This window comes from Myodes glareolus, chromosome 18, assembly GCF_982192425.1.
Source record: "Myodes glareolus chromosome 18, mMyoGla1.1, whole genome shotgun sequence".
In the NCBI taxonomy this organism is placed as follows: Eukaryota; Metazoa; Chordata; class Mammalia; order Rodentia; family Cricetidae; genus Myodes; species Myodes glareolus.
The window spans coordinates 35,924,376-35,944,196 of NC_142043.1; the positions used below are offsets into that span (position 1 = coordinate 35,924,376).

At 43.5% G+C, this 19,821-nt stretch overlaps 1 protein-coding gene across 3 annotated transcripts in view; it reads right to left on the bottom strand.

Moving 5' to 3' along the window:
• Mgat4a (alpha-1,3-mannosyl-glycoprotein 4-beta-N-acetylglucosaminyltransferase A) overlaps nt 1–19,821 on the bottom strand; it is a 138,977-nt gene that overhangs the window by 46,954 nt on the left and 72,202 nt on the right. For 2 of the 3 annotated variants that reach the window (XM_085679532.2, XM_085679531.2), the window contains exons 3-4: nt 9,247–9,414; nt 6,624–6,764 (exon numbers count right to left, since the gene is read on the bottom strand). In XM_085679532.2, coding sequence (XP_085535658.1) covers nt 6,624–6,764; nt 9,247–9,414 — 309 coding nt within the window. The remainder of the gene's footprint in view (nt 1–6,623; nt 6,765–9,246; nt 9,415–19,821) is intronic. The other variant, XM_085679533.2, reaches the window with a different exon arrangement.

Below are 19,821 nucleotides of genomic sequence, written 5' to 3' on the forward strand. Positions count from 1 at the left end.
ATAATCTAAATAACGCCTTTGCTTTCATGAGGTGTGTAAGAGCTGAGGAAGAACACTCCAGAGGAGCAAGCAGCAGGATGCTGCAGACACGATGATCTTGACATTATCAAGAGCTAGCAGGACCAGAATAGATCTAAGGTAGAAAGACCCTCCACGGAGAGAATCAGGGGTCAGGTCAAGCACACCAAACCGAGTTCAACTCTGAGCAGCAGAGATGGCACTGGGAGATTGTGGGCATGGGAGTCACAGTCCAAAAGCCAGAAAAAAAGAGTAGAAACTATCTAAAAGTAGCATTCCCCATCTTCAAATACTCAGTCTACCTTCAGTTATACTAAGCTATGTTCTGCTTTTAGTATCCATTGTTAGTTTAGCCTTTCTTGTTTCCTGAAGATGTGATGCTGGTTAGTTGCTCTTCATTCTTCCATCTTCCTGTAAAAACTGACAGTCCTGTAGCTCCTGTGTCACTACAAGACCATACATGAGCTGGGAACTAAGCTGAGACTTAGAAACATATAGACAAACACAGAGACAGAGACACACAGAAATGGAGACATGGGTCATCCTTGATGTAAGAATGCCAAATGTCTGGGGCATACTATACTACTATACTTCCCCTTTTTTGTTTTTTGTTTTTTTTGAATATAGTCTGAGAGTTCCGCGAGCCCGTTCCACTATGGCCTGTCCCTGGGGATTGTAAGGTATTCCTGCCTTATGAAGGATGTCATAATTGTCACAGAACAATTGAAAGCCTTTACTGATAGAAGCTGGTCCATGCACTCAGAGAATAGGTCACTCCTGCCAAAAGACCAGCAGAAGCAAAGGCTAGTGATAATCAATATAATTTAGATGGGCTTTGGCCAACGGCTGTTTGACTAATTTAAGACATTTACAACCTTCAGGTTGAGCAGAGTGGAACTCCGAGAAGCAGGCTTGCTACTCTGGAACTGCGGAAGGGGCCCCACTTAAACAATCTTTTAGGGAATTTGGGCGTAGCTTTTCTCTCTTAAACTACTTTCTGCTGAGTGGAGGCGCAGCATCCTTGGGGGTATTTCACAGTGATCCTTCGGGGGTTCCTGATCCACAACAAATCCCTAGACTCAAACCCCAAAGTCAAAATACCTTTATGCTGGTTTATCTTCGCAGGCCATACAATAAAATGTCTCTTCTGTGTATATATTACTTTTTGTATATATTACTATTTTAAAAAACTTTGCTTAATTCTGGTGCCCTGCTTCTAAAAGAACTACCAATTGACAGTCAATCCTTGCACAAAATAACTGGCACCCATTTTCAATCTGCCCTCACCATCAATCTCGTACTTGCTTACTGCTGGCCAGCCTTCTGAGGGTGCTCTCCCAATGTCTCCCCAATTTCCGACATCCCACCGAGGCCTCCACTTGTAAAAACCCACCAGTTCCATTCCGCGCTCTACTCACTATACACTACAGGAACTAGGCTGAAAATTTAAAGACATACACAAAGAGAGACAGAGAGAGACAGGCAGACAGGGTCACGGAGACATCCTTGAGACAAGAGTGCCAAGAATGCCCCTTTTCTATTGATCTTTCAGTGTTCCCTTAGTTCCCGATCCCAGCAGGGCCTCCACTTGTAAAATCCTAAACAGTCCTGTAAAATCCCAATGGTCCTGTAGCTCCCGTGTCCCCGTGTCTGTGTCTCGTCTATCTGTGTGTGCGTGTGATTTTAAGTTCATCTAGTCTCTCACAACTGCTCCTCCACCCGCCCCCTCACACACTCTTCCCACTTCACGTAGCAAACATGACCTCTGTACATTTTAAATCTTAACTACTTTTAAATCTACCTGCAACCCTTTTTACTGCAGTGCTTCTCAGCCTTCCTAATCTGCGATCCGCTAATACAGCTCCTCCTGTTGTAGTGAGCCCCAACCATAAAATTACTTTCGTTACTACTTCATAACTGTAATTTTGCTATTGCTGTGAACCGTAATGCAAATATCTAATCTGCAGGATGTCTGATAAGTGACCCCTTTGGTGGCCTAAGGTCATTGGGCCACCAAAGGGGTCGTGACCCATAGGTTGAGAACTGCTTCTTTAGTGGCTTCCTACAGTTCTGACGCTAAAAAGCCAAAATCCTATAACTGATCCTGAATCCCTACAGTCTTTGGCTTTATATAACATCCCGGCTTCCTGTGGTTTGATATGGTTTGTCTACCCACGCACTTCATTTACATTGGTCTTCATCTACTTCCTGGACCAGCTCATGCTCCCTTCCACCACAGGGCTTTTCCAGGGCTCTTGATTTTTCTCATCGTGGTGGAAAGCGTAATGACTTCAAGATGCCCAGGGTCTAATACCTAGAACCCAAGAGTCAGTTACCTTCTCGATGCAAGGGGCTTTGTGAACGGGACTAAGACAAGCACGGGATGGGAAGGTTATATTGGATTACCTGGAATGCTCAGAATAACCAAAAGGGGTTTTACAAAAAAAGAAAAAAGAAAGAAAAAAAATAATAGTGTTAAGAGTGAGAGGAAGTGGTGCAGCAACAGAAGGAAGAGGCTCAAGGAAGAAATTTGAAGATACTACACTTTGAAGATGAAGGAGGGGACCACAAAGGAATACAGACAGACTGCTGAAACTACAAAAGGCCAGGAAATTGATCTATCCCTATGCTCCTAGGAGTGTACTCTGTTGGCACCTGCCTGACTTTTCCCACTTCTGCTCTCTACAACTATAAGACACAATTTCTGTTACTTTAAGTCCCTGAGTTTGCAGTAAGTTGTTACAATGGCAACAGAAACTAAAACACCCAATTTTCACCAGTAAAATCCATACTCTTCTGGTCTCAGGTCTTCTGCCCTCGACTCCTGTGTCAGGTTGGTGCCCCCTCACACACTCTGAAACTATCCTACACATCACTAATTCGTCATGTATCTTCTGCTAGACTGGAGCTCCAAAGGCTAGGAGTCACACTGAGTCCATTAACCTAGGTATAGGGTGTAAGGAGCCATCCAGATATCGCCATTACAATATGGCACTGGCGGTCCTGCAGCTTGGAGGTAAACAAATCCTCCTTTGGCAGTGCTGGGTGGGGCTGAGGGCCCTTTGCTTGTACATGCGCAATTGAGCCTTGTTCCCTAGCCAATCCCGAAGCCCTGGGCTTCAGCGAAATGGTATTTACCAATCAGGACAGTACCTCCACCCTAGAAAAGCAACTGCTGCTTGGCTTTCGCTCTCTCTCGCTTCCTGCTCTCCCTTCAACCAAGAGGATCCAATAAAGTGTGATGAGAGAAGAATCCTCAACTCATGGTCGTTCTTGCTTGCTGGTCAAGCAGCACGCCACAATAGGGTGATGTACCTGGCCCAGGGCAGGTGCCCATGAACTCTGAGGCCAGGAAATGCACAAAGACTCACACTGTGCTCCTGCAGTCAAGAGTGCCATTCTGGCAGCCAACCTGGCCAATGTTTTGCCAGCCATCTGCTTGGTATTAAATAAGTCTTTTGTTCTGAAGGCCTGGGCGTTTCTTCAATTTAAAGATCCGCCCCACCACCACCACCTTTTCTTAATTTATCCAAAAGTGGAGGGACTGGGACACCAACCTAGCCACAAAACCTTTGAACTACAATTTGTCCTGTCTGCAAAATGTGTTGGGGTAAAGGTTGTGCAGAACTTGTGGGAGTGGACAACCAATGACTGGTCCAAGTTGAGACCCATTTCACAAGAGGGAACTCACACCTGACACTCCCTGGAGGGCCAGGAACCATAGTTTGGATTGCCCAGAGACCTAGGGTAGAACCAGATATGACTGACTAATCATACTGTTATGCTTGTTGGCTGAAGCGGAGCACAAGCAACATCACAGATGCTTCATTCAGTAACTGATGGAAATAGATGCAGAGACCCACAGCCAAACATTAGGCAGAGCTCAGGGAATCCTTGGAAGAGGGTAAGAAAGGACTGTAGGAGCCAGAGGGGTGAAAGACACAAGAAAATGGCCCACAGAATAAACCAAGCAGGGCTCATAGGGACTCTCAGAGACTGAACCAACAATCAGGGAGCCTATACAGGTCTGACTCAGGTCTTCTGCATATGTGTTATGGGTGTGTTGCTCGGCCTTCTTGTGGAACTCCTAACAGTGGGTCTTTGACTCTTTTGCCTGCTCTTGGGACCCTTTCTTCCTAGTGAGCTGATTCATCTAGCTGTGATACGAGGGTTTGTACCTATTCTTATTATAACTAGATAAGTCAAGTTTGATTGATATCCCCAGGAGGATATGCTTTTTTCTGATGGGAAAGGAAAAAGAGTGAATCTGGGGGAAGGACTGGGAGGAGAAGAGGGAGGGGAAACTGCAGTTGGGGTGAGAAAAAATATGAGAAAAGAATGAATTTTTAAAAATGTACTCATTTCCTTCCTGGAAATCTACTGGGCAGATGTGCATTTGCCGTCTCCTTCTAGCCTTCATGTGCTTTCTGCTGCATTCTATGCAGCTCTATCTAGCTGACCGTCAATTTGACTTGGGGAGTGGGGCATTTTCCCCCTTTGCTTTATAAAACTGGAGGTGAACCCCAGGACCATATGCACACTAGCAAGTACTCTACCACTGAGCACCCCAGCTCTCTCTCTAGAGACAGTCTAAGCTGCTCAGGTAGGTCTTTAACTCACTCTGTTGCCCAGGCAGACTTTGGCCTCAAGAGTTTCCTGCCCCATCCTCCTGAGTACCTGGGAGTACCTGTCTCCACACCCAACTTACTGGATCAACTCTCAGACCATGTATCTCAGAATTTCAACCGTTAACTACTATTATGAAAAACAAATATTTCTAAGTGGTCTTTCCTAACAGTTGGGTATTATTTTGTGGGTTTTCCTTCCCTGCCCTCTAAAATAAATCACACTATTTGCTCTACCAGTTCAGTTTTATGGATCACCAAGTTACTGACCACAGCGCTGGCCACCTTCTTGCTGGGTAAGCCCTACTTGCAGATGAAGACCCTTTGCCATGTGCTCACTGTGCCTGTCTACCTCAGCTGCCTCTGTGAGTATATGGGAAGATGGAGTAGCGCTAGAGTTTCTGGATTTCAGACGCCCATCAAGGTTTCTTCTTAGGACCATCATCACCTGAAGGGCTGTCCTCTGCCGCAGCCAGAGGAAAGCTTTGCCGCAGTTCTGTAGCTAATCAGCCTGGCTACTGAGGAACAGAACTGCAAGCCAGCAGCAGCTCTCCTTGCATCTAGACAATGGAACCTCGCAATGCAAAGTCCCTACCTAGGTTCTGGGAATCCACAAAACGTGAATTACAAAAATCATGTACAAAACAACTTTTCTATGCATGTTTTTCTAAGTAGAGGCCAAAGACTTTTTAAGGACATCCTAACAGTTCTTAGTTCTAGAACCACTAAAAACCACCTGTCTAAGGATTTAGGAAAGAGAGGTTTTTATTTTTAAATTAAATGTGGGTTTTCCCCATACTCCAAGCTGCCTTCTATCTCTAACTTTCAGAAACAGCATCCACTTTATAGGAGTGTAAACTATTTAAAAACTAGGTGGTCAAGATCTTGAAATGTTTATAATGGATAAAATGAATGAGACAAAAGAAATACCTTTAAGAGAAAGACAGAGTGTTAACCATCAAACCATAAGGGTTTAGTATACAAGAACCTGATGGAGATCTTCAAAGTTTCAAATGACTTGAGGGGAGGAGGCTTGAGGGAGACAAGGTCTCACTGTGTAGCCCTGGTTGACCTGGAACTTATATGATCTGTCAGCCTCTGACTCCAAAGAAGATTTGTTTTTTAATATATAAATTTGTTTTTGTTTTATGGTCACTGTTGTTTTGCCTGCATGTATGTCTATGTGAGGTGTCAAGCCCTGAAACTGGAGTTACAGACAGGTATGAATTGATGTGTGGGTGCTGGGAATTGAACCTGGGTCCTCTGGAAGAACAGCCAGTGTTCTTAACCCCCGAGCCATCTCTCCAGACCTTAGAAGACTTTTTAAAACACTCAGAGATCTACCTCCCTCTGCCTCCCGAGTGCTGGGATTAAAGGCATGCACCGCCACCGCCAAACTGTTTCATCAATTCCGGACTCTACATTTTAAAATATATGAAGGTCAAACTAAAACATCCAAGTTCAATTAAGTCAAAAAGTTTAAATTCGAGCAAAAATTGATAACTACAAAATATATAAAGTAGCCAAAAAATCCTATAAGGAAAATTCAAGGGCTACAGCGGGTGTGGAGGAGGAGAAAGCAGTGTATTCAAGTGTTATCACATGGAAAGCTCGTGAGAGTGAGAGGTGCCTCTGCCTAGGGAGAAGGGGAGCAGACTAAGACAAACTCCATGGCAGGACTGTGATAAGATATAGGGGTGGAGGCCATCCCTTTACCTCCCCATTTTTAAAACAGAACATTTACAAATGTTTAAACATGTGTCTGCCTGAACTGCATGTCTACTGAATCCCACTCTGATATATGGAGAAGAAATGTCCATATCCTTTCAACAAGCAATTTGGACTGAGCCCCAAGTTGCTGTGCAGAGATTTAAGGGGGCAGGGGAAGAATTTTAACCCTTTGTCCTACCAGACTTCTTCCTAGCAGTCAAAATCACTTGCGCAATCACAGTTCAGATAACAGGCACACAGTACACGCACCTCCCGTTCTTCCATTGCCAATCTGTACCGCAGGCTGAAGACTTCCTTCATTTTGCAATAAATGAGGCAAATGATAATAAATGCTTGGCACTTGAAGGGATTTTTTGCTTGTCAACTCCTTTAGTAGCTTTATGGTATTATCTGAAACACAGAAAGACAATTAAGTGACCCTTACCTTACAGAAGCCTCTGATTTTCTCTCTTGAAAACCAGCAAACGCTTACGAGAATTACAAATAAGTGAGCTCTAAATGTGTTATCTACACATGAGGTCAACCGCAAACACAATGGCCACCACCAAATTTCACTTTCCTGTCATTGATATATGTAGCCCAGGCTGGCCTCAGATCTGCGACGAAGCCATCCTTCAATCCCAGGCATGAGCCACTGTTCCAGGCTACCCTTCATTTCCATTATGCATTAACATTTCACCAAACCTTTATACAGATATTATATTTCTCCAAAAACAAAAATGTAAGTCAAAAATTTTAAACTATTAAAGTAGAAAATGCTCAGCACCTGTCAATCTTCAAGTGGTTTCAGTTTTTATCTAGGGGAGCCAATGACTCACTGAATCGGCTATGGAGTAAAAGCTTCTGCTAATTACACATATTGCTTTAAATTTTCATCACATTGAAATTTCACTTTCTAAACAAGGAAGTTAGTAGGAAGGACTTGTGACCACACCACCGTTAAAATTATAACAAGAAGGTTAGAGAGATGGCTCAGCAGTCAAAAGTACCTGCTGCTCTTGCAGAGGACCAAGTCCCAGAACCCAGTCCGGGGAGATTTGGTACCCTCCTCTGGCTTCCTTGGGCACGTATATAGTACATGGACATATATGCAGGGGAAAAAACACCCATACTAAACTCACATATATAATATCATACATGAAATGAAAGGTGAATCTCACGTGTAAAGAAATTCATGTTACCACATCCTATTCCCACCCAGCAACCAGAAACAGCTTGAATGATGCTTAAATGTCAGTCATGGTCTAATCATCGCTCTAGACATTCAGCAGAATCAAAGGCCTTGAAACAGCCTGTCCTGTGACTCAGGCATTTCCTCTCGATGGTTTTGGCTTTTACGCATTCAACAAATACTTAATTGCTTTCTGTCTTGTTCCAGGAATGGTGCCACGTGTTTGAAAATCACCGGTCAGCAAAACATAATCTAATGAAGATCACAAGGGCTGCCAGAAATACAACCAATTGACATACAGAAACGTTTCTCACAGAGCTATGATTGGGAGGAGGAAAAATGACCCAGGAAAACATTCATTTGCTAATTATGGAAGGAAATGCTTAATTTGCTGTGGTTTATGATTAGCATATTCGCTACTGAAGTGCTTTACCCAGGGTGGTGAGTGCACAGCTCTACTCCCGAGCACAAGGGCGGCCGAAACAGGACTGCAGTCTCAGCTTAGTCTGTGCTATGGAGATCTTATCCCAGTAAAATAAAATTTTAATGTAGATAGTATTTTGAAGAAGGTCAGACATTGTGGTCTGAACCTTTTATCCTGGCGCTCTAGAGGCAGAGACAGGCAAATCTCTGTGAGTTTGAGATCAGCCTGGTCTACATAGCAAGTCCCAAGACAACCAGCGCTACAGAGAACTGTCTTAAACAACAACAACAAAAAATGATAATGTAAAAATGCTCAATAGCATAATTTCAAGAAAATATTTTGAAAAAAACATGTATAAGAAAGACTAAAAGGAAACCAAAAAACGTTGTTAATAGAAATCATCAGACACAGGCTTCTGGGTGATTGAACTGGAGCCTTCTGTAATCGCAAACGCTCTAGTGACAAAATACACACGCGCCCTGAGGAGGAGAGGGAGAAACACGAAACTCTGAAAACGAGGTCAGGTGTTGATATCAAGATGAAAGGTATCCCTGGCTGGCTCTGTTTAGAATACACGAAGCTGGATCTAAAATACCAGTCTGGAAAGAGCAATGGGGCCTGGCGCACTGGAATAAAACCAAACAAATGGATTATCAGAGGCAAAAAGCACAAGAGAGAAGCAGTGTTCCTCCGACAGACCAGAAGACCCCAGGAGAGGCCCAGGTTTCTTCCTGATTATCAAATAGGTGCAAGAGCCAGGATTGCTCCAAGCAGCTCACAGACTTCCTCAGAGGCCATCTAACACTGGCTAGAGCATAAGCATACTGAAAGAAAAGTTAAAATCCAGTTTTTATTTTTAAAACATTTATTTAGGGGGTGGGGAGTCAGAGGACAATGGGGGGACTGATTCACTCTGTGTACTATGTGGGACCTGGGGACTGAACCCAGGGCTGGTAGGCTTGGCATCAAGCTTTCTTTAATCACTGAGCTATCTTGCCAGCCCAAAAGTTAAAATTTAATCTCATTACAAATGTTTTCAAAAGACACAGGCCTTTCACTATTACTGATGAAAGGCACACAACTGAAACATAACAGTGTTCTATCGAAATCAAATTCAGCAATTAATAAAAATGCATTTACAATTCACCAGAACAGCAAAGTTTGTATGATTTTTTTTTCTTTCTGAGAGGGGCAACACACGCTGACTGGCGTGTTCACAGAACCCTCCAGTCACACACTCCGTAAAGCCCCTGGAACATACCCTACTTCTAAAGTACCTGAGAACGTATTCAGTGCAGCCTTACTTCCATTAGTCACCGCTCCTACGCGGCGAAACTGCTGGACAATGGTGTTCAACTCAGAAGAGCGCTGAGATATCCTGTGTTCAGCTATGCGAAGACGTTCTTTTAAAGCAAGAAATTCTCGTTGATAAGCAATTAGTTTTTCTAGAAGCGAGACAAAAAAAGAATCATTAGTATGATTTGTCTTTTAGTATATGTCTTTAAAAGTAATAACAACACACTTCTACATTCTAAGGCAGTAGGCTAGGCACGGACCCTGGAGAACCTACGTATGCTAGTTTACTAACCCAGTGTAATCTCTAAAATGTTCCAAAAGCCTGTCCTTCTACCCACAGATGAGTATAGTTCTCCCTCATCAAAGAAACTTTTTTTTCAACAGAAGGAAAACTATTACAGATTCACAACTGGTCAAAATGCCAAAGTATGAGGGAAATTTTGCAAGCCCCCACACCCTTAGATAACTAACTATAGGCAGTCAATGGCTGGTGAGGGGCAGAGAACCAGTTTTCTACAGGGATGAACACCATGATAGGTTATCCAACCCCAGATGGTCAGCCCTAAGGACATTGTAAGTAGGGATACATTTAGGTCCTTGAGCTCACACAGAAGCATTGGGGGAACCAGGAATGTTAAACACACAGGGATATCGCTGTATTGCCTGTGTTCAGCCCAGAAGTTGGGAGCAGATTTGGTTAATAGCCTGGTGACCTTTCTGTGTGGCCAGACCATACCGAATCCTCCCCTAGACCCTTGAGTTTGTCTCAGTCAATCTGTAACATGCTATTCTCCCCACCCCCACCCTGCTGTATCTTGAGCTTGTTCTTTTAGTTGTTCTACAGAACCCATCTTTATGAAAGATGTCACTTGTACTTTACAGAGAGTGTCGATGTAGTCATGTCTTCAGCTTTGCTGTGCACATAGGATTGAGTTAATTATCACCAGGAAGCTTTTTCCCAAATGTGTGTGATAAATATGCTTAAAATAAACTACTTGAGGTCAGACTCTCAAAGTCTGCACCAGCACCGGCTACTGAGTCATGATGACCCAAACTGCCTTCTTGCCTTCCTTGGACCTTGACTCTACTGGCCATCGTGGCCACAGAGAACCCTGTAAATATACAGATGAGCAACACAAAACAGACACAGCAGGCTGTAAATCCACACATATAAACATGTATACAACATATGTCACAGTAGTCATTAAAGAAGCAGAGGACATGAATTTGAGATGGGGCTGGGAGAGACAAAGGGGACATTGAAGGAAGGAGGTGGAGGGGTGAAAGGGTTATAAATTGTGGGACCCAGAGCAGCTTGGCCACACATGGGACCCAGGCCACACAGCTGCCAGAGCAGGCAGCACCTGGTTCCAGGTATCATAAGCTGGCACTACAGAAACAGACCATCCAAAGGAAATTCCTAAGATTTGAACCCTTGTAGATAGGATCACACCCATCGCTTTTCACTAGGACACCCCTAGACAAATGTCAGTCAGGGATCCTGAACCTTAGAAATCCCTCACCCCAACCTTTGTTACTATAAAAACCCAACCCCAACTGAGCTGGAGCTCTCTGATCACTCCAACACACTGGACACAGAGAGGGTCCAAGTTTGCAAACTTGTGTAAAGAATAAAGACTCTTTGCTTTTACATACAGGACTTGGTCTCCTAGTTGGTTTTGGGGAAACTCCATTTTATATATGGCATAAGATAAATAAAATACTCATGTATAAAATTTGCAAAATAAAATCTTAAATTAAAAAATAAATTATCTGTGCAAATGTTTTCAAGGTTTAAGAAAGTACACTTCTAAAAATAAACTAATAAAACTGCAAGAACAGAGACATAATTAAAGTCCATATTCTGCAAGAAAATACTCACCGCACTAGAACTAAAAATCAAAATGGGTCCTCACTTGTTGAACAACAGAGCCCCTACTAACTTAGGAACCGGAAGAATGTGATCACTCTACGGAGCTACACAGTGAAGCCCTGTTTGAAAGAGGAGAAAGAGGAGGAAGAGGAGGAATGGGGGAGGAAGGGGAGGAGGAAGAAAAGGAAAAGGGGAAGGGGAGAGGGAAGGGGAGGGAAAAGGAAAGGGGGAAAAGAGGAAAAAGAGGAAGAGGAAGGGGAAAGAAAAGAAGGTGGAAGGGAAGGAAGAGGGGGAAGGGGAGGAGAAAGAGGAGGAAAAGGAAGAAGAGTCAACGTCACCCATACACCCTGTAAAGCTGGTGCTAAAACCCTGTGAAAGCACTGATCACTGCCCCTCATTCAGGGACACACAGGAAACTCTTATGAAGTCTGTGGCAGGGTAATTAGCTGGCACAATGCCCTACTTTCCTGACACTGAGAAGCAAAGCAACGCAAGCCATCTATATCCCCCCCATACACACACACACAAAAGCCTGCTGTAGGAACGACAGAAATCAGCAGGCACTGTGACCAGGAAAGGCTTTTAAGGAAGTTCACAGTGCCTCTGTGTCCCGTTTACTGATGCAGATGACGTGGTTTAATGAAATTTCAAACTATACATTCGTGGCATAGGTAAATTCGTAAGAAAAAAATGCTAAGATACCATTCACAAATACAAACGTAGAAAAAGTTGAGGTCCCAGCTTCTCAGAAGGCTGAAGTAGGTTTACTGGAGGCCAGGAACCTAAAACACAACAACCTGGCAACAGAGCAAGATCGCAGCTCAGACACAGAGAACCATGGCCAATAACGTTGTAATGGTTATCGCAGGAGACAAGATTTATGAACAAAAACTACTGAGGTAAATTGGCGGGGCAGGGGGATAGAAATCATCTCTTACTCCTGAACAGGAGGACCCAGTCCTGTCAGACAGTTCTCCCCTAAGCTAACAACAACCTCAAGTGAACACTTTTCAAAATGACAGCTGAGGAAGAAGGCTTATGTGTATTCTAAAATTTATCTAGAAGAATAACAGCTTCCAAAGCATCTAGAAAATATGGAGAGTATGGCCTGAGATCAGATCCTATTCTAAGGGTGCAGGAATTAAGTGTGTGGCCCGAGTCTGGAGACTGTGGGCAAGCACATCAGCCAGCCCAGCAGCACCTAAACCAGCAGCCTAAGACTAATATGCGTCCCCTTGAGACTCAGGCAGGGCCTACACACTGGTTTTTTTGAATGCCATTTGCCACTAAAAAGAACTAGAACTCCTTGGAGAAAAATAACTTCAAAGGAATAATATTAAAAGACAAAAAGGGAGCCGGAGGCACAACTCAGTGGATAAAGGCAGTTGCTTGCTGCTCAAGCCCGGAGACCTAAGTTCAAGTCCCAGAATCCATTTAATGGTGGAAGGAAAGAATCAACTCCACAAAGATGTCTTCAGGCCAGCTGGCCTCCACAATAATAAATTAAAAAGAAAATATTTTTGAAAGACAAAAATGATAAGACATTGTCAGAAGGACACAAAGCTAGAATACATAAGGGCCTCTTCACTAGTTACAGTGGGGCAATTTAAAGAAAAAGCCAAACCACTGACGGTAATAGATTATAACCCATTGAATAAATTCAGAATCAATGAGTTCATACCAACAAGAGTAGAACCTCTAGTGAGGGGATGGAGTATCTTACAGGAGAACGCCAGTTACTGATGGTAGGAAGGATGACCAACAGCTGAGAGTTCCTCTTCTGCAACCACCACGGCAATCACTGATTCAGGCAAGAAACAAACATGGATGCTGTAACTATTGCACGTCTGGTAAGGAATGAGGTACTTACATCATCTCAAAGTATCTCCTCACCAAGTACTTATTTTACCCAAGAACAAATGCTAATTTTAGAGTGGGGAAACTTGGCAGACGTCCCTTATGGAAAGGGAGTGGCCAAAGCCACTCACATCAGCAATAACAGGGCCAAGACTAGCACCCTGCAGAGATGCACCAAGAACACACAAGGCTCATTATTCGGTGTTCCTGCCAAGACCATGTAATCTCAATCTAATCTGAAGGAAACAGCCGACTCTACAAAACAGAGAATGTATGAAACACACAGCATACAGCGTGTACTTCAAATGATGTGAAGGTCATCAAAGACAAAGGCTGTGGAAACACCCAAGACTAAAATGACAAAATGCATAGCACAATCCTGGATGGATCCTTAATGGGATTAAAGGAGACAAAATTAAAACAGTATCAGGGTCAGGGTCAGAAAATGTAGGAGAGACTGTGGGTTCTGGGAGCAGGGGTAGGGAGGGGGCGCAATGATACCACATTTGCGCTTCTGGAACATCTGTGTAGAGAGGGCCTGCTGGGTTCCATGGGTAAACACTGGAGTTTCTGACCTCCCTCATTCCAGTGCTCACACAACCTACGTCTGAATCTACCCTTCCATATTAAGGAGCTCCTACATCAGAGCATGGAGCAACATTATATTTTAATCTAGAAAGCCAAGAACTTTCAAGAAGTTTCTAAAACAGTCTTAGAATTTTTCCTATTTCCCAGGAATTGAGTTCAAACTTTAATATACACAAAATACTCCTCCAAAAGACTCATGTGCTTATACAACCCCCTATTTTCAGCATCTGTCGCAAAACTCCTGTATTTGCTTTGTTTTCAATCATTTGCTTTCTGCAGGGGGCCATGGCAGGAACTGGGGGGTTGTCTATTCCCGTGGGCAGTGAATCTGCTCCCTGTTTTGTTTCCATTAGAGACAGAATCGAAGTATAAAATGCCAGAAACACGACATGGTTGATGTTTGATCCTTTTGTGAGAACGGCAATTTCCATGTGATTTGCTAATTCAAAATAACACTTTTGGACTCACTGTAGAAAAAAAAACTTATGTATAATATAAATGGGCAACACTACGAATGCATAAAAACAGAACAGGAATTTAAAACTTTCTAATTAAGATATGGGTTTTACTGCTGAATTTTCGTGAATGCTAGAGTTAACAAAAACTGTATCCACTGTTTGGAGGTTTGTTTGTTTTGTTTTACTTTTTTTTTTTAAAGAAGTTAAATTTTATCAAACTAAAATTCTAGTTTAAAAAAAATGTCGACTAACTTGCTTTGTTCCTGAATGTAAAAAAGGTGGAAATAAATGGAGAAGGACATGGCCACTCCTAAAGTATAGAGATTTTGTTGTAGAAATAAGGGAGAAAGCAGGCAGAGGGAAGAGTCCAGGCTGAGCATGGCCGGCACACTAAACCATAAGATCACAGTGGATGGGGAGGGAGCGCAAAGATGAGCAACCGACCAAGTGAGGTACCCTAGGCCAAGAGACCATCAACTCCAAAGTGCCTGAGTTAAACAGAGATCAGGCTGGGGGAGGGGGGGGGGTGAAGGGAAGTGGAAGGCCCGCCCCCAAAAGAGAGGAATTAAGGAAGGGGGCGGGTGAGAAGTGCTGGGAGGAGCTACAGGTACAGGGTGGGGCTTGTCCTGTGTTAGCTTCCTAACAATCCCTCTGTCCTTTGGTGTCATCTTGCATTCCTAAACAGAGAAAAAGGAAACACAAACACACACACACACCACACACGAGTAACTCAGTAACACCATTCTACAGCTTGTAGACTTACTTTTCAGAAACTATCTTTGAAAAGTATTGTATATTACTTTATTTAAAAAAAAAGATTAGCATTGATAGTTTTTAACCAACTTAAAAGTGAAAGCTAAGACTTGAAGAAATTGGAGGCAATTTCCCATTTACAAATCTCTAAAATATGTTAAGAGAAGAGGAGGGAACATAGGGAGAATGAAGAGAGGAAGGAGGGAAGAAGAAGGAAAAGAGGAGGGAGAAGAAAGAATAAAGGAACCTGGGATTCCAAAGGCAATTTGAAGAGCCAAAACACACTGTAAGCAGAACCCAAACACCACCACAAGTGGAGAGAATAAATGGGAATTTAACAGGCACCTGGAAGCTGCTTTTACTAAAGACAACTCACTTAGGGCCACAGTTCAACAGGAACAAGATGAAAACCTGACACCTCTGTTCTCATTGTGGGTCTGTCTACTTTGGTCAGAAGCCAGCCTTAACTCCACCTAGGTGTGTCAATCACTTAAGAAAAGTCCATCTAAAAACCGGTGATGCCTAAACTATCTTTCTCTTCCAGACTGGAGGCACAAAGATAAAATTGTCCTAAACCTGCGGTCACTTTGGATTCCGGGAAAAGCACACGTGGCAGAACAGACCAGGCCAGGTCATTATCCAAACAGCAAAACCATGGCCTGGAGCAAGAGTAAACTTACACAAGCCAGATTGGTCCCGATTTAAGCAATAACAGTACTGACAACTTGAGACTACCTTGCAGGACCGGATTTGCAGCAATTAGAGCATCTTGACTGGAACTGTGTAACTCTAGCTCCCGTCTCTATTTAAGCCCAGTCAGGATCCTGAAGATGACCTTGAGGGTCATCCTTCTTCGACACTTTTGTTTCTACTTTTTGCCCTTCCTCATCTCTTTTACTGGAATGACTGGCCAAGCCTAGGCTGGCAGGGGTTCGGAAGTCCTGACTTTTGTCCTTAAAAGTTCAATTTCAAACTGACAATTGCCACATAGAACAGACAGGCAATGGTCATAAACAATGTCAGGTGTCTCCATTCCCTCAACTTCAGCCTCCAGGTAAGACAGCTGGATTCTGAAGGAGAGGAGCAGGGCCTGGAACCTACTGACCTCGGAAGAGGCCAAGACTGTCCTCAGATTCCAGACCCAAGAAACCCAGAATTTATGGAGGTCTCTCCCCAAGCTCCCTCTTTATCTCCTTCCAGTTACCCACAAATGAAGGGGACCCACAGACAGAAAACTGACTAAAATGTTTAGGGCCACAAAACATAGAATTGTGTAGAGAGGTGTTCTCAAAGTAACTGGCACACATCTATTTCAAGGGTGTCTTCCAAGGATTCTGCAGAATAACCCTGTAGGACACACATCACATCAACAGGGACTCTGAAGACCCGTCCATGCTCACAAGGAAAGATGAAGTTCATAAGTGCACACAATTCGACACTTTTTAAACTTAAAACAAGCAATAAGGTTATTTCTGATTTCTTTATACTCGCAGGACAAGACCCTTATTTGTTGTGGATTAGTTGAAGCTGTGTTACATTAGTTTATACTGCGGAATATTTGTTTAATAATGCAAAGATGTATGGCATTCTTTTATGCTACATTTACTTAACTCTGTGAAGCTATGTTACTTTGCCTGGCTAAAACACCTGATTGGTCTAATAAAGAGCTGAACAACTGATAATGAGGCAGAAGGGAGAAACTGGCGGGCAAAGAGACTAGAGAGAGAAGAGAGGAGTGAGAAAAAAGAGAGAAGGACGACAGGGGCCAGTCACCTAGCAACACAGCCAGACATGGAATGAGGAGTAAATGAAACAGACATAGAGAAAGATAAAAGCCCAGGGGCAAAAGGTAGGTGGGATAACTTAAGAAAAGCTAGCAAGAGACAAGTCGAGCTAAGGCTGGGCATTTATAAGTAAGAATAAGCCTCCATGTGGTTATTTGGAGCTGAATGTGGTGGGCCCCTAAAGCTCTGGAACCTAACTGCTATCTCTCTCCATCACCCCTCAGGTAGCATAATCATTAGCAGGGTGATTCAGAACAGCATCCAGGTGTAGGTTTGGCGAGAGGCCAAGAAGGAAATAATGCTGCTGTATAGAGCTACAAGACTCATTTCCTTAGAAATACATTCTTAATCTAAACAGATTTGTTCATTTTCCTTGGGAAAGTAGAAAGATCTTTTTTGTAATTTCATTATAAATTCCATTATCATAGCGAAATGGGGGGGAACAGATACAAAACTTAGGAGGGTATGTACTTGTTTTAATGGACTTAGTTAACTTCTAAAAACGAAGAAGAAGAAGAAGAAGAAGAGGAGGAGGAGGAGGAGGAGGAGGAGGAAGAAGAAGCAGCAGCAGCAGCATTGACAATGTGGGGACTGGAGAGATGGCTTGGTGGTAAAGAGCACAGATATCATGAGTTCAATTTCTAGCACCCACATAACGGTTCACAATCATCCAACTCCAGTCTTAGGGGAACCACTGCCCTCTCCCGGCCTCCATAGGCACTGCACACACATGGTGTACTGATACACATGCAGGCAAAACACCCACACACATAGAGAATAAAATTAATTAAAGATTAAAAAACATTTTTTAATATTGTCAGTCTTGCTCTTCAAAATCAATACCATGAAGAATGTGGCGTGAAAGGTAGCAGAAAGTTATAAACATCTCTCCTAAACTAGCATGTAAACATACTGGCATGCATTGTGGTGGGTTTTATTCTTAAAGGAAAAAAAAAACACATTTTGAATCCCCAAGAGATAACTGTCTTATACTTTCCTATGAAGAATTCTCCAAGACAGAGCATTCCATTTTATGTTAGAACGGTGGTTCTCACTCTTCCTAATGCTGCAACCCCTTTAATACAGCTCACACTGTAGTCACACCCAACCATAAAACTATTTCATTGCATCTTCATGACTGTAATTTTGCTACTGTTAAGAATCATAACATAAATACCCGATATGCAGGATATCTGACATGTGACCCCCCCAAAAGGGGGTCTCAACTCACAGGTTGAGAACCACTTTATTAGAACCATCTTTAATCTAAAGAGTCAAACACAACTAACCACGCCTAGTTTGTTTCCTGTTGCTGTGGGAAAACACCGAAAGCAACTGGAAAAGGGTTTTATCTGGCTTGCAGGTTACAGTCCCTCGTCCAGGGAAGTTGAGGCAGGGAACATGGAGGTAGGAACTAAAGCAGAGAACAGAGAGGGATGCTGCTTAGCCTGCGGCTCAGTGGTTTGAGTTTCCTGTTCTTGCTCAACCTGTTTTCTTCTACCACCAAGGACCATCTGCCTCAGGGTGGCACTATCCATGGCAATCGAGGAAATGCACCACAGACGTGTGCCCTGGGCCAACCTGACGAAAGCCATTCAACTCCCAGGTATGTTAAGTTGACAAGACTACCCAGCACACTCCCTGACACACAGTACTGTCTTATGTGCCCTAGGTAAGTACGGCTATTCTTTCATGTTCTTCTAACTCACTGATTTCCACCTTCTCCTAACAATCTTCTGCCTGCCATCGATTCACTAAGTGGCGGCCCTGGCGGGCCTTGAACTCAAAATCCCCCTGCCTTAGCTTCTGAATGAGCTGCTAGAATTACAGGTGTGTGCCAACATACGAGCAGGCTTCCCATGCCTTCCTTCTCTTGGGACTGACTTTCCATCAGACGGTTTTTGTTACTGTAGTTCTGGGGACTGAATTCAGGACCTTGTGCATGCTAGGCAAGTGCTCTACTACCAAGCTTCAGCCCTAGCTCCGTCGGGATGGTTGGCTTGCCAGCCCCAATCACCAGACTAAAGTCACAATAGGTTTTCTAAAACCAATCAGTGCCTCTGAAGGCCTCTCCCCTTAACTAGGGCAGGCTACAGACACTCTGCTGTCTTACTGATCAGACCCCAGGAAAATGCCAAAGGCCCTGAGCTAAAAAAGGGCACACAAAGGAGCATCAGGCAGAGGCAACTGTGAAAGCCCAAGCTGCAAGCCTCACGGTAGCAGGGTGAGGATGACAGGCCATCACTGTCACCTGTACTCTACTCCATGTGAGTCCCTTTAACTTCAATGAGCCGCCACAGTCTACCTGGCCACATTGCAATCTTCACTTTGCTTTGAAACTTTTTGTTGTTGTTTTTGTTTCTAGTATTGGGGTTGAACCCAGGAAGGGCTTCACACATACATACAAGGCAATCACCCTACCAGCCAAACTACTTCTCCGACCTTGGAAACTATTGTTAAAATATTTCCTGGCTTTAAGTCTTTCTCTGAGGTCTTCCAAAGAATAAGGGAAAAAAATGTTTTTTGCTTATTTGTTAGGTTTTTGAAACAGATTTTCTCTGGGTAACAGCCCTAGCTGCCCTGAAACTTGATTTTTTCAGACTGGCCTTGAACTCACAGAGATCAGCCTGCTTCTGACTACCGAGCACTGTGATTAATGGTGTGTGCCACCATCCTAGGCTTAAGAAAATATTCTTAAAGGATAAAACTCAGTCTATCTGCGAATTACCATTTGAGTTCACTGGACTTTGTAAATTCGAAATACTGCTACAGGTTCTAAGATGACGTGGTGCCTGCTCCTCACCATCCTGAGGTGGCCTACCCAGCACAAGCCCCTCCCCTGCAGCGTGAGAAGGAAACCATTTACTTCTCACGAACGGAATGCATGGTCAAGCAGATGGACAATGTCACTTCTGAGATAATGTATTATATGAAACTGTCTTGCTATCAAATGCTCTCCCATCTCTATTCTAAGCTGCTTTAGAAGAAGCAAGACGATAGACTGCAAGGCCATGTGACAAAGAGCTAAGAGCTACCTCCAGTCAACAGCTAAAGGGAGGCTTGGCCTTTCATTCCCACAGTCACAAAGAGTGAATTCGGCCAACAACCCCAAAGAACATGACACAGATTCCTCCCCACTCCAGTCTCATGACAGTGCAGGTAAATGACACCTTCAGTACAGATTTCTGAGACCCTAAGTGGAGGGTCCCACATACACCATGAGATCATAAAGTGTATGTCATT